General features: G+C 37.0%; 1 protein-coding gene across 2 annotated transcripts in view; it reads right to left on the bottom strand.

The window, feature by feature from the left end:
- The window catches only part of LOC306946966 (BEN domain-containing protein 5-like), a gene marked incomplete at both ends in the record, with an annotated part of 850,824 nt that overhangs the window by 511,256 nt on the left and 325,729 nt on the right, over nt 1-13,839 (bottom strand). For both annotated transcript variants that reach the window (XM_079536119.1, XM_079536118.1), the window contains one exon: nt 3,082-3,298. In XM_079536119.1, coding sequence (XP_079392245.1) covers nt 3,082-3,298 — 217 coding nt within the window. The remainder of the gene's footprint in view (nt 1-3,081; nt 3,299-13,839) is intronic.

Here is a 13,839-nt window from a genome sequence, read left to right as displayed (position 1 = left end):
CTGTAGTACTGTTTATAACGCTACACATACAGATTATATATAAGTAGCAGAAATTGAGCTTGTGTTTATATTTTCAAATGAAACAATAAATTATTTTTCATTATAATGTGCTGTACAGTATTGCCTAATATCTGCCAAGATGACAGACTCATTCATAATGTGCACAGAAAACAACTGCACAATCTTTTTCAAATGCTTACAGATTTTGAACGTATGATCTGCTGGGACAATCTATACAAAGTCTGAAGTTATCTACAGGCAACAATGGCAGAATGAAAACAGCAGTTTAAATGACACCTGGGTGGCCATCACAGTTAGCTTGCAGGGGAGACTATTTTCAAGATCATTTGGCACATCCAGAGTGTGGGATAGCTCTCTGAAGTAAAGCATTTAAACATTAAAAGGTCAGAAGCAGAACAGCTAAGTTACCCATTCACACTGGCAATGGGAATCTTTGCCATTTGGCTCTGAACCACTTTGCCATTCTGCATCCTAATGACAATTACATGTCCCACACTGATATTTCACTTTCAATTTTCATAGAATTAGTGAAAGCATTTAAGGAGTTAATGGAGGCATAGTACTTTCTTTAGAGAAAATATGAAATTAGATTAGAAATTAGATTGCCTTGAAAACATTACATGCAGGAAAATGTGCACTCAGAAAGCCTTCAGGAGCAATCATCTGAGCATGGTTTCTTGTGACTAGCATTTCACTGTTCCAATACAAAGGAAAAAAATAACCACATAGATCTGTGGCAAGATTCTGTTGTCTACAAGAGGCACAGATCAAAACTTCATAATCCAGGAGAACTTAAATTGTTCCAAACCATTCTCCATCTTCACCACCTTAAACTAATGAAGCGAGCTGTAAAATCAGCTGGAACAAACAAAAGGCATTAGTGGCTGTATGGCATTCAGCAGGTATGCAACAGCCTTCCCCTAACATGCTATCATGATTCAGTCCCACACCCTGCAGGAGGACTTCAGAGTTTGTCCTCAGAAGGCATCTTTACGTGTCCTTCCACCATGTGGTATCGTCCCTTCGCCAGGAATAGAGCTTTTAAGGGCCTCGTTATGCCAATCTGATTCCTCTTATCTTACGTAAGGGGCCAGCGTGGAGATGGAGCTCTCTTTTTCAGCTCTAAATCTATCCTATATGGCATGCAATTCTCTAAAGTACAGCCAGCTTCTGCTTTGATGAAGTACTGTGCAGCGAAGACTGAAGGATGCTGTTTTTCACCATTTAAAGATGTATGATAGCAACAAAGCTCTATGTTAAAATATTTAACTCACAGAGAACTTATGGAAATTGTCTATTCAAGCTCAGCAAAGACATTAAATTACCAAGCTGTTCTAGGACAGTTGTGTGTGGAGAAAAGCCAGAAATGCTCTGAGATTGTAATGTTACTTACAAAGATTACAGCACAAGCCTGATTCAGAAGCTTTTTATACATATCAGCATGGTGAGCTGCAAAATGTTACCATATCAATTTCTGCAAAACATACTGTGTGTGTACATATAGATATAAAATCTGGACTTGTACACAGCACATTTCCTGCCACATTTTGAACAGCATCTGTTTGTTTAGTTTGCTGAAATATGAAAAATAATGTTTAGCAACTACTGGCAACACAATGTTAACATGATTTAAGAGTTTAGCTCAGTCTGTCAAAATGCAGATAAAAGACAAATCCTTCTATCTCAGTGTTTTAATCAGTCAGATCAGGGTTCTGATGAATATGCAAATGTGACTGTTTATATACTATTTTCAGAGTGAAAGGAAACAAATTTGGTTTCATTATAGAATTAATGATAGCTCTGTCCCCTAAGATTAATGAGTAAAACCCTACACACATTAAAATGATAGCGCTCCTTCCTCCCACCCTCTGAAGACTTTACTTCTTTTTTTTTTTTTTTTTAATTAAAAAAAAAAATTCCTCGTGCCTTTGTAATTGTTTGTCCCCCTAATTGGAATGATTAATCATTATTGTCAGTTCAGAGATATGTAACAGTCCTCTTTAGAGCAAAAACTGTGCTTAACAGACAAAAGGGTTAAGAACAAAATTTTTCTGTTAATTTTGGTTTTGCTCTTCTCTGTAGGTTGAACAATGAGTTTCATGGCATGGAAGGAACTCAGTGGCCTGACCTAATGGTGGAAACCAGTTCTTTATTCCAGAGCAGGTTATTCATATTATTTTCTTTTCATTTTCACAATATATTCTGGGATTCTTTTTAAAGCCTGAGCTGCCAGAATCAGCAGCCTTCATAAAAACTGCAGCTTTCATTTTCTGACACACACATACACTACAAGTTTGGACCAAATCAAATCTCAGAGAAGAGATTTAGACTATGGAACACGTGCACTATCATGTCTCAGAAAACAAAAGGGAAAAAATATCAGCAATTTCTTTTCTTAATCTGATGATTTCTGAATTGATATGGCAGTGGCTGAGTCATGATTTCCAAATCTTCAGGACAAGAAACATTTCAGAGAAAGGTTGTAGCAAATTATATTCAGCCTTAACATTAAACCTCCTTCCTCCACCAGAACTGTCATATTTCATTTTTGTATGGCCACTAGGGTCTACATATTGAGAGAACTAAACCCCTTTTTAGTTAAATTTACCAAAGCAGACAATCTTAAGACTAAATAAAATAAGTTGCTTTTAAAATGCTTTGCATTACTTTACTAGGAAAAGCTGTATTCTCGTTCCAAAGATTCTTATTTCCTTCTGAATAGGAAAGCTTTTTCCATAAAATCAAATAGATAGAAAACTCTAAAAATCACATTTCTTCAATAAAGCTGCTTCAGTTACTTCCTTTAGTGGTCAGTTGGTCCTACATGGGAATTTTAGCATTGCCTTGCATATTACAAAGGAAATACTTTACATGAGATTAAATTAGCATTTGTCTATATTTCACTATGTGGGTAAAGCTACTCTGTGTGTCACTGACAAGAGTAAAACAAATATGTGTGCATGTCTACCTTAGCAGGGATGACGAATTATTCTCTGTAAGCATTTAAGGGTAAGCATCCATAATGAAGCCTGCTAGTTGGTAAAAATGCCTATCACTTACCACGCTGAGTCCTAGCAGTTCTCTGCAAAAGTAGTCCATGTTCCGCCTCTGTAGGTTGTCAAGATAGTGCTGAAGGCGAGTATAGGTGTAAGGGTAGCAGTAGGCAAATTGATAAGTGTCGTTCTCACGATCAAAGCAAAAAGCAAATGACATGACATAGTTCTTCCTGTGGTCCGGGCAGCGATAGTAATACACATTTTTGGAGGGTATTCTTTGCCTAAAAAATAAAAGCAACATATATAAATCAACATATATATGTTCATAAGAAATCTGAACTGAAATGCTTTCTGAGATTCCTATTTCCTCTCATGTAAATGAAGTAAAATAATTTTAGACAATGTAGATCCCAGAGCCTGCATTTCAGAGCACTCATGCACACAAATTCCATGCTTGGGCTGTGCCAGCCATGGCTGCTGTGCCAGGTCTGAGCTTGTAGGGCTAGTATAGCAGGAGAGAGTTACACACAGTCAGACAAACCAACTCCCAGGAAGTGCTGAAGATGCATGGGCAGCTGAGTTGTGTGCTCCTTTGCTATCAAGCTTGTGCAAACTCATAGTGCTACAGAGTTTCCAGCCAAATCTCTGGCTGGAACATGGCTAAACCCTATGATACACGACTGGTTCATCCATGCACAGGCAAGGCATAATTGGTGAAGGATTTTCAGTATGAGTATATATACAGTACATAGTATAATATATGCCAATATACATATACACACAAAGGAGCTATCCCTCTTAGTAGTCAGGGGATGTATCAGCACCTAGCCAATGAATTGAAGAAGAGATAAATTCTTAAGGAAAAACAAAAACAGGAAAGAAAAAAAAAAAAAACAACAACTTTGGATTGGGAAAATAACCTGGTCCTAAATTAGAAAGTGAAGGAGAAGAGGATGTTTGGTCCTGTTCCAAATTGGATTGCTGCCCTCCATGAGAGTTCTGGCTTATAGTGCTGACATGATAAAAATTAATATACATGATGGTAAATAATTACAGTGCAGACTTTTATTTATGTCATTGCTATTAAGCTGGTATCTGTTTAAAGAATAAAAATGTCTGCCTGACATCTTTCACCCGACTTCAGTTATTCTTTAATTTCTCAAAGGAAATGAGTAATGTTTCAGAGGTGCATCAAACTCTGATTCTATGAAGCAGAAGTGCTCAATATTTCTATCTGTGTCCCTTCTTCATTACACAGATGGATTTTCCACCTTTATTTAGGCAGGAGATTCTCTAGTCATGCAATGTACTTGTAATTTGATGTAACTAACTTACCAATCCTGTTTGGCAACGAAACACTACAGTCCTGCAGACTCTAACTGAATCAATTACATAATATTATAAACGGGTCTCATCTAATGATTGGAACACATCTCAGCTAAACTAGGATCACGGTGAGGGAAAATGTAATAAGATTTAGAGACAGCAGTAGCAATGCGTCTCTTTGTAATAGTTCCGAGAAACTGGTCTACTGCAGAGCATCAGTTATGGCCTTTCACTGCTAATATGGAATGGAGGACAAAAGCCTTTCATTATGCAGAAGTACGCTTGCCAATGAGCAGCAGTTAAGGAATCTGATCAGCAAGGCTCAGGGGCTACAAAGAGAAACAGAAAGGAGTTGAGATGTTCTTGAAAAAGTACAATAAAGAGCCAGTGAAGCAGTCAATTAGACTTGAAATAAGAATTTATTTGCTGCTCCTATTACTCTGGTTCTTGAATTTTCTGTGCTTCAAGAATTTTCTTCAGCGTTTTTTGTTTTAAATAAGATATTTGTTTATCATTAACATCTGAAAATGATTTTTAAGCCACAAATGCAAGAGATAGGAAACAAAAAACAAAACTATTCAATTTTTCTTAAGTAGTAGTAGGGAAAAAATGCCACTAGCTGTGTGCATGCAGTGCCCTCACTTAATAGGTTTCTCCAGTATCTTAACATATTTCTATCATTCACCCTTACTCCGGAGTGCTATAGGACATCCCTCATTTGATCTCAAATCAAGCAGATGATATGGCACTGGGTAAATGTATTCTAACTCCCAGTCCTCAAAACGTAATGCAAGTTTAAATAGTATGTTGCTGAGTTGTTGAATTTTATTTGTTTCAAAATTAGCATGGGAGAAATAATAATGGACAAGCCTCTCTTTATGATATAAAAAAAATCATGTAAAATGAGACCAATAGGAGGAAAGTCAAGATTTTAGAAAGGCTAATACTAATTGAAATTCATCTGCTGATAGTTAATGCTTAAATGACACGTAGTTCTCCTTGGTTCAATAACTTTCTACTTTTAAGCAAGTTGAAGACAACTTTGTTAATGTATTAAAGGCACTTTTGATATTTTGTTCCTTCGCTCCTTCATTATAGAAGCCAAGCATCTGTTTTATTATCCACTTTGACACATCACTTTATGGCTGCATTTGGCTATTATGGCTAATCTTGATGTCTAGGACATCTGGTATTGACATTTCTCTATCTGGTGTCTGACACAACAGCAGAAAGCATGCTCAGTTCCTAGGTTTAAATTCACCCTCTCAGGGCAGGAAGTGCCCAAACTCTTAATTCAAGCCATATCTTCAAAAAATAATTATAATGGTACTCCTGTCACTGCTAATCTATTTTTATCTCTCCTAGCACTTTGTCACTGCTAATCTATTTGTGAGTCATATAGAAAAAGAGAGTTAGTGTTTAGATACCAACAGCACATCTTTACACACGGTAGCCTAATCAGACTGAGATCTTATCACGGAATTAAAGGGGAAAATAAAAGGGGGGGAAGGGGGGGGAGGGGAGGGAAGAGAAAAAGAAAGAAAAGAGACATACCGAGACCAACTGAGTTTTTGATAGCGAAAAGACATTGCTCAGTTCTTGAATTAACCTTTGTGTCCTAGACGCACTATTGTTTACTCTTTCCCTTTTTTGTTCTATGCCTTCTGGAAAAGGACACCCACACACTGTGGCAGCAGCTGCTCCTATTAATTTAAAGCTATTACAAAAATTAAAATTAAACCCAATTACTTTGGCTGGTTTATAGCCGGAGAACGGCTTAGTCTGATTGTTCCCTCTGGTTATGGACAAAAACAATATTCCTACCTAAAGGCAGCTGCCAGTGGAATACTAATGCATGTGGGCCTGGCAGGGCAGATCCAGACTGCGGAGTGCAACTGCATTTCTTACCAGAGGAAAATATCTTATCATGGATCTGCAGAAATGCACCAACTTCTTACACTGTGAGTCACAATGAAGTTGATTTGTAGTTAGAAGTAAGAAAGCAAAACGACAGAGGAAAGCTTAATACTCAGATTTGTCATTTTGCATTTCCAGGCAGCTCGCATGAAGAAATGCACCCTGCTAATTGATACACAACTGCCTGAATTTTCTCTCTTCTGAGCAGTTATTTAAAGGAGAACCACCCCAATTCCAAGTACAGCCACAGAGCACAACATGCAAGCAAGTCATTTCCAGTCTGTCTTCAGAAATACATTCACAGAAATAAAGCTTAGTATTATACATCATTTTGAAATAAATTCAGACTCCTTGGGTCTTGTCTGACAAGGAAGCTGTCCCAACCCAGCAGATGCGTTACTCTAAGTGTGCAAGTACACGTGCCTGTCTCTTCCCATACACTTTCTTCATTGCTGTCTGGAGTCAGAACATAAATCCCATGTTGGCAGAGTGCAGTAAAATCAAATCTGTTAGTTTATCAGCAAATTGAGGTCCTTGATCAGAGTCAACTCCCTGGGTAACATCAGAGGCCCCAGGATTGTACTCTTTGCTACAACAGTAGGCAGCAATGATACTTACTGCATAACTTAGTATCCTAACAATACTTCTGTTCTGATTATAACTTAATCCCACTTCTAGCTTATCTAGAGCTTTGAGTTTAAAGCTAAATTTTATGTATTATTTTTTACTGTTGTTTTTTCCTTTTGAAAAGAGCTAATCAAGTTGTCGCAGAACAAACATGGGGGGAAATGCAGTGTCCGTTCTTTTTTAGGTTTTAAACACATAGGGATGTTAATTGAAGACAAAAGGATCTTTTCCTTTTAGTCCTTTTGAGGGTCATTTTCCCTATGTTGCATGCCTAAAGAAGAGAGTTCTTGCCCAGCAAAATTTCCAATGACTTTAATGTGCAGATTAAATAGTCTTTGGACTGCTCTTAATATGGCACTCAAGAAGTATTTATTCAGTTCCTTGACTATACAAGAATGGGTTAGACATATCCCAGTCAGTAGATTTCCAAGTAAAATGATCACCTTGGAAGGAAAGTCAAAAATCTGCAGGTTCTGTAAAAGATCAATGGTCAAAAGACAATGTCAGTGTTTGGACTTGGAAGGAAATGCTCAAGTGAATCTGATTGCAATGCTGTGTTAGCTGTGGTGATATAATGTGAGATCATTTTCAATTGCCAACAACTTCCAGATACAGGGATACAACTTAATAATTCTACAAATTTCCAGGCTTCCTTATATCACTCGTAGGAGTGGGACTGAATCATTGCCTCAAAGGAAATTATGCCTAGTTTTTAAAGAGATTCAAAACACAAAACCTGATTCTGATTGTGAAAATAACCTCAAGGTATTAACCTTATGATAACCTTATTGACTCCATCCAAAATACCAGACAAAGTATTTGGAGCTAAATGTCCCTTTTATTAACTGCAAGAAATCCAACCAACTCTGGAGAAAATATAAAGAAGTCAAAAACGTACTGAAAACTCTTCTGGGAGGCAGCCCTTTTAAACTGAAAGCCTTAACAAGTCCTTTATCTGCTGGTGTAAGCCATTACCTTCCTTCTTGCTTATTCTTGTTGACAAATGGAGCCAACTATTTTCAGAATTTCTGGTGAACTCATGACAAAATAAGTTTACAGATTTTTTTTTTCTTTCACAGAATTTTGTATTTGATTCACAGAACTTCGAGTGACTAAATATATCTGGTGATGTTAAATATTTTTTTGCATAAAACTGAATGGATTTTGGCACAGCTCAGTTTCAAACATTGGAAATTATGTTCTGCTTTTATTCTTGCTAATGTTTATGAGAATATTCTCAGAATATTTTTATCCCCTTGCATCACCAACTCAAGCTTTTTCACCTATGCAGATATCTAATTTCTTCTTTCTAGGTATAAAAACTGAAGCGCTGTGTAAATCAATAGCTTTCATAAAAACCAGGATATCCAGACATTAAGCATATGGCATTCAAGGGGTTAATGTTAACTGAAATAACTAAGTAACCACTATAAAGACAATAAAGATATAATTCAAATTATAATGAACTGATACTGATTGCTTGTGAGCTTTATTCTTTAAAACTTCAAGTGGAAAACATTGAGTATTTCACTGTCTTTTTTTCTTAAATTTAATTAAATAAGTGACCACAATAAGGTGCATTTAATTTTTTTTTTTTTTTTTTTTTTTTGAAGAAGAAGAAGAGTATCTACATTTTAAACATTTGTAGTAAGTGTATCATTTAGAATACAAAAGTCAAAATTGAGAAACAGATTCAGGTGAGAAAATACTGTGAGAATAATTTCCGTATTTCATACATGCTTGGATACATTTTGGGGAACTTATTAAGAAAGGTTTTTAACAAAACTGTATCTTCAGCACGATGCAGCGCTAAGTAAAATTCAGCAGAGAGAAACAATAAATAGAATGTAGCAGTGGGAAATGCCCTTCGTCCTGTGTTTGTAGAATACCTCACAGAAACTTTTTTCCCTGCCCATGGGCCAGTCTTCTAGGTCCCATGATAATATCAGTAACGAAAAACCTTTATGAAACTACTCTACATGAAACCAGAGGGAAATAGCTGAAGTCATTATTCTTAGAAGTGACAAATAATAGCTGAGGAAAGTGCGTACCTTGTGGGAAGCATAATGAAGCAGTGCAGAAGGGTCACCAAGTGAGCCCCTGCGAGCAGATCAGCATCATGAGATATACAGCAATACTGAAAACCTGTTCTTGGGCTCTGCCAAAAATGAAATCACCCTTTGACTCACTAAAACAAGCATAACATTATAAATGAGAAAGCTGCTAAGTTATGACGTGGCAAGTAATAATCTTTTAAAAATAACTGAATGATTCTTTTAAACAGTTTCACATAAGATAGGGCAACACTGATAGAGCTGTTGTTTCAGGGTCTCCAAAACTTAAAAAGGTTTTGTTGGAGGTTCTCTTCACTTTTGCCTACCACTTATAAGTCTATCTCCACTAAATACTAAATTTGCTCACTGAGGTCCAGACTTGGCACAAAACCCTCTTTAGAGAAAACACTTTAATATATCTTAAGGGAGCTGTCAGTTGCTGGCAAAATCCAAAGTCTTTTACCAGAAGCAGGTACAAGTGGGGCTCCCAATGGCAAAACAGCAGATATTCTTCTTTGCTCCCTGCTGCCTACATTATAACCAAAGCTACACTCCCTCTTCCATCTTTTGTTTATTCTGTCCAGTTGCTAAAGATCACACTGCAGAGACTTTCCTTGGAACCACTGGTTCAAGTACTACAATTATTCTACAGACACTCTGTTTTTAACCACAGGGATAATGAATGGTGCTGGTATTTTTTTGCTGTTGAAATATAATTTGCCTACTGACCACAGGTCTTCCACCTATGTACTGCCTCAAATAGCAATATCTCTATGCAGTGCTTATAAAAGAAGAATGAAAAATGCTGACTTTCCACAAAAATATTTAAGCAAGAAAAGAACACTGTGGAATTAGTCATACATGTACTACAATCATTTGAAGAGACGATATATGCAAACCAAAGAAGCAAGAGCTAGCATTTCTGTCCCAGAATGCTGCTCCTGAGAAAGAAACAAGCACAGATTTAAAGTAAGTAATATAAGAGATAAAATTTGCAGAAAAAAATTAATATAAGTACTGGATAAGATATGGAAAGTGGGAAGAAACCATCTCTGAATGCTATACCACTGCAGTTTCAGAGTTTGAAATGCGAAAAAGAAAAACGAGCTCTTTCAGAAGCAATTCAAAAAGAGTAGCTACAAATACCGCTCAAGAAGTGGAGAGATTTAAAAGAATGAAGTCAACATAAATGATGTTGTGCTAGAAAAGGTGAGGACAAGAAATGCTCCACCTCCGCATATAAATCTGAAAACCACATGGCAATGCCTGTCCTTGCTATGACCTACGCCAGACTGTTAGGCTACAAAAGAACAAGTCTACTGACAGTGTCAGAAGACAATATGAATATACCAACATCTAAGAGAAACAAGAACATTAAAAGGAAAAGAAAACTTATCACTGGGTGGACCAGAAATGAAAATACGTCGGGAAACTGAAGGAAGAAGACAACACCAGTAAACCTGAAGCAAGCCAGCTTCAAATTAGCCAGAAACAGGTTACTGGAATGACTTAGAAATAAATGACCTTTTCGGACTTCCCTCTTTCCACTATCTGTAAAAAAAAAAAATATTCTTGAGGGAATCACGTGCACTAATGTTTTACTTTTTTTTTTTAAAGGCTGCTCAATGAACAACAGTTTATGCCCATTCAGAACCTATTCAAAATACATTTACTTCAATTAGTTTTTTCTCTGACATTCAGTTCAGAGGAATACTGAGGAATTTCACTAAACAGTTTAGCCATCAGCATAGAATTTCAGTCTCTCCATGCTCAAATTCAGCACTTTACCACCTTATTTTTCCTTGTTTCCACTGCATCCTGACTACAGTCCCTCCAGATTATATTGACAGGAAAACATATATTTACAGGATAACACAGGCTATAAAATCAAGTCCCTGCGACGTTTGGAGCATGTGTGGCCCCGGGAACAAGGGATCAACCTCAAGCCCAAATTCAAGTCCCTGGACTGCACTACCAGTAGACCACTGGGTCATCTCTAATAGCCTCTTAGCCTCAATTACCTAATTAGCCTTTTCTTCTCTCTCTTCTTCTCTCTTTCCCATCTGCTCATCTATTCCCACCACTCCCTGTTCTTCTGCAAGAATAATTTTTAAAATCTATGTTAACTTCATTTGGGTTATTCTCAGGTGACTTCTCTTCTATGCAAGAATAATTTATAAGTCTCTTAAGAGCCTCAACTTGAGGAATTATTTCAGTAATGTTTGAATTCTGAAATCCATGTTAAAAATGTTGATGATTTCTCAGTCTAAATACAAAGCTGAGATTGTTAATTTATGTTATTTCGATGCAACATTTAACTAACTACCAAAGGAAGGAGAATGGATGTGAAACAGGATTTTACCAGTAATATCCTGGTTAGTGAGCTGTCATTAGGAAGCTCTATGGAAACCATAGCCATATCAACCTATATTATTTCTGTTAAGGATCAGAGTATCATTGTGAGTAGGTGATGAATGAAGAGGATAAAGACAAAAGAAAACAGGAAATTGTCATCACGGATCAGACTTTGTTAGCTCGGCAAACTTACCCATAATATTGTGCTTTATCCTATCCTCTGTCTCCACACAATGAAGGCTGAGTTCAGTAATTCATTTTTAATGTCCCATTTCTTACGCCTTCTAGCACCTTGTTCGCTTTTTCCACCATAACAGCATCTCAAATGGCTTCTGTTATGGAACTGCCACCAGCAATATTCAGGTTTTTTTTTTTTTCCTTCAGTTAAAGGATAAGAATTTGCTTTGTCTCCTCCACACACAAACTTTTCATTTACCAGGACTGAACTTCGATTTGAGTAATTTCTTTAGATTGCTCAGAAGTTTTTAACAGCGAGTTACAGGATTAAATTACTTAAGTAATTGCATCATTTCTAAGTGTTACATCCCATCCTTCACCTCTCTCCCTAGATCATTAATAAATATATTTAGCATATGACCTGATAGGTAACTTTAAGGAATGCAGCTGCTAGCCTTTTATGGTGATGAAAGCTGCTCGCTTAGCCCTCTGCCTTTTTGTCTCCTTGTCATTTCTTGATCTATGACAATACTTGCCCTGTCACCGTATGTGACTACTTAGCCTTTGTAACAGAGTCTTGTGACAGACTTTGTCACAAGCTTTTAAAAAGTCAAAATCCATTATATCAGGCAGCTCTCCCCATAAGCCTGGTAGCTGAAACCTGAAGGTGAGGAAAACCTTCCCAAGAATTCCCAGGGGAAAAGGGTATGTCAGCATCTGATAGAATCAAAGAGAGATAAACAGAAAAGACTGATAGACAAGCCAGAAACACTTTCTTTTTCATGTATTGTAATTATATTTCTGTTAGAAAGGGTTACTTTACAGAGAGAAAGTGTAGGGAAGTCTAGGCCAATTAAACTCTATCCCTCTATCAAACTGAATCAATTCAGGCAAAAAAATATTTAAAATATTAAAAACAAATATTAAAAACAAGCTGAAAAAGAAATGCATCACATCAGGTTAGCACATTCCATTTCACTTGACTACCTGGCAACAGCAGCTGTTCTTGAGCTGTAAGTGAAGGCAGATGAAAACAAGCGGGTGAACTAGTACTTGTATTGCTAGAAAAAGACTATAGTCACAGTTATATTTCAGAAAGTTGTTATTGTTACTTTGGGCGTCTACCTTGTCAGACTCCTCCTTTCTCCTCTTTATGAAAACATTTTATTATGCTATCTGATTCCTATCTGTGAGGGGGAAAGCTTCTCTCACTGAGCCCCAGGAAAGGGATGATGTCAGCATGCTCGCAGTGACCACCATAAATCCCAAACTGGGTCAATGTTCCTGTCAATCAAGTACAGATAAAAGGTTTATCTAATTCTTTTTATTCTCTTTTTAGTCCTTATTCTTTCCCACATGGCTAAGAGAGGGCATTGTCTGAGGCACAGTTCTGGGCAAGAGGGACTTGTGGTCTGATCAGGCGTGGCAATGCCCATTTCTTTTTACAGGCATATTCACCAAGTTCTGAGCAGTGTAGCGAGACGTGATTCTTTCTAGCTGAAGCTGTTCTCATTAAAGTCTCTCACATCGTGATCTTCCAGGTGTTTTATTATTCCCTTTTAAATTCCTGTTTCGACCATTTGCAATGTGCAGATGTAATGCTTACTGGTCTAAATATAGGATAAACCCCAGATACTTGCCAACTCTCTGGAACAGAGCTTGGTTTTAATGAGAGCGCATATCTTTGTTAGTGGTTCAGCTAATTCATTCCTAAGCTTCTTCAAAATTCTTTTATGCATAAATCATGTGGGGCTGATGATTTACTGCTTTTTAATTAATCAATTTGCCCCATCTTCTCAATCTCTGATAGTTCCTCATCTTTATTGCCAGGAAAGAACAAATCTAAGATAGGTTCTTCCAAAAACTAGTTTGCTATAAAGACTGATTTATGATGTAGAACCACCTGATTTCTTTGCGTGAAGGCACATCACCTTTATAACATATACAAGATGTGACAATGTGAGGGCAAAAAAATTAAATTTAGCATTGCAAACTTTTCATTTTTTCCCCAGTCTACCCATCTTGCATAGACACAAATTCTGTCCTCCATTCTCCTCTAATATCTCCTTCATATTTCATCTTCCCACTTTCCTCTGTTACAAAAATATTATAACACCTGCAATCCTTGATGTTGTCACAGAACAACCATCTCTAAACATACTGCCTTTACTCCTACAGGGAAATCCTGTATTTCTTTTCCTTTTTTTTTTTTCCTCTCCATGCCGGTATTAAGTCTGCTGCTAACAATGCCAAAACTGCACTTCTAGGGCTGAACCTGCATTATTATTTGTAGATCCACACTCGAGCTCGACTTCTTCATTCATTTGTTTTGCAGACAGCACTCAGAGCCATTGTATGAAAAAGAA

The sequence above is a fragment of the Tetrao urogallus genome, assembly GCF_951394365.1.
Source record: "Tetrao urogallus genome assembly, chromosome: 5".
Lineage (NCBI taxonomy): Eukaryota > Metazoa > Chordata > Aves > Galliformes > Phasianidae > Tetrao > Tetrao urogallus.
The sequence above is the reverse complement of the archived record's forward strand: the minus strand, read 5'-3'. Positions and strand labels throughout refer to the sequence as shown.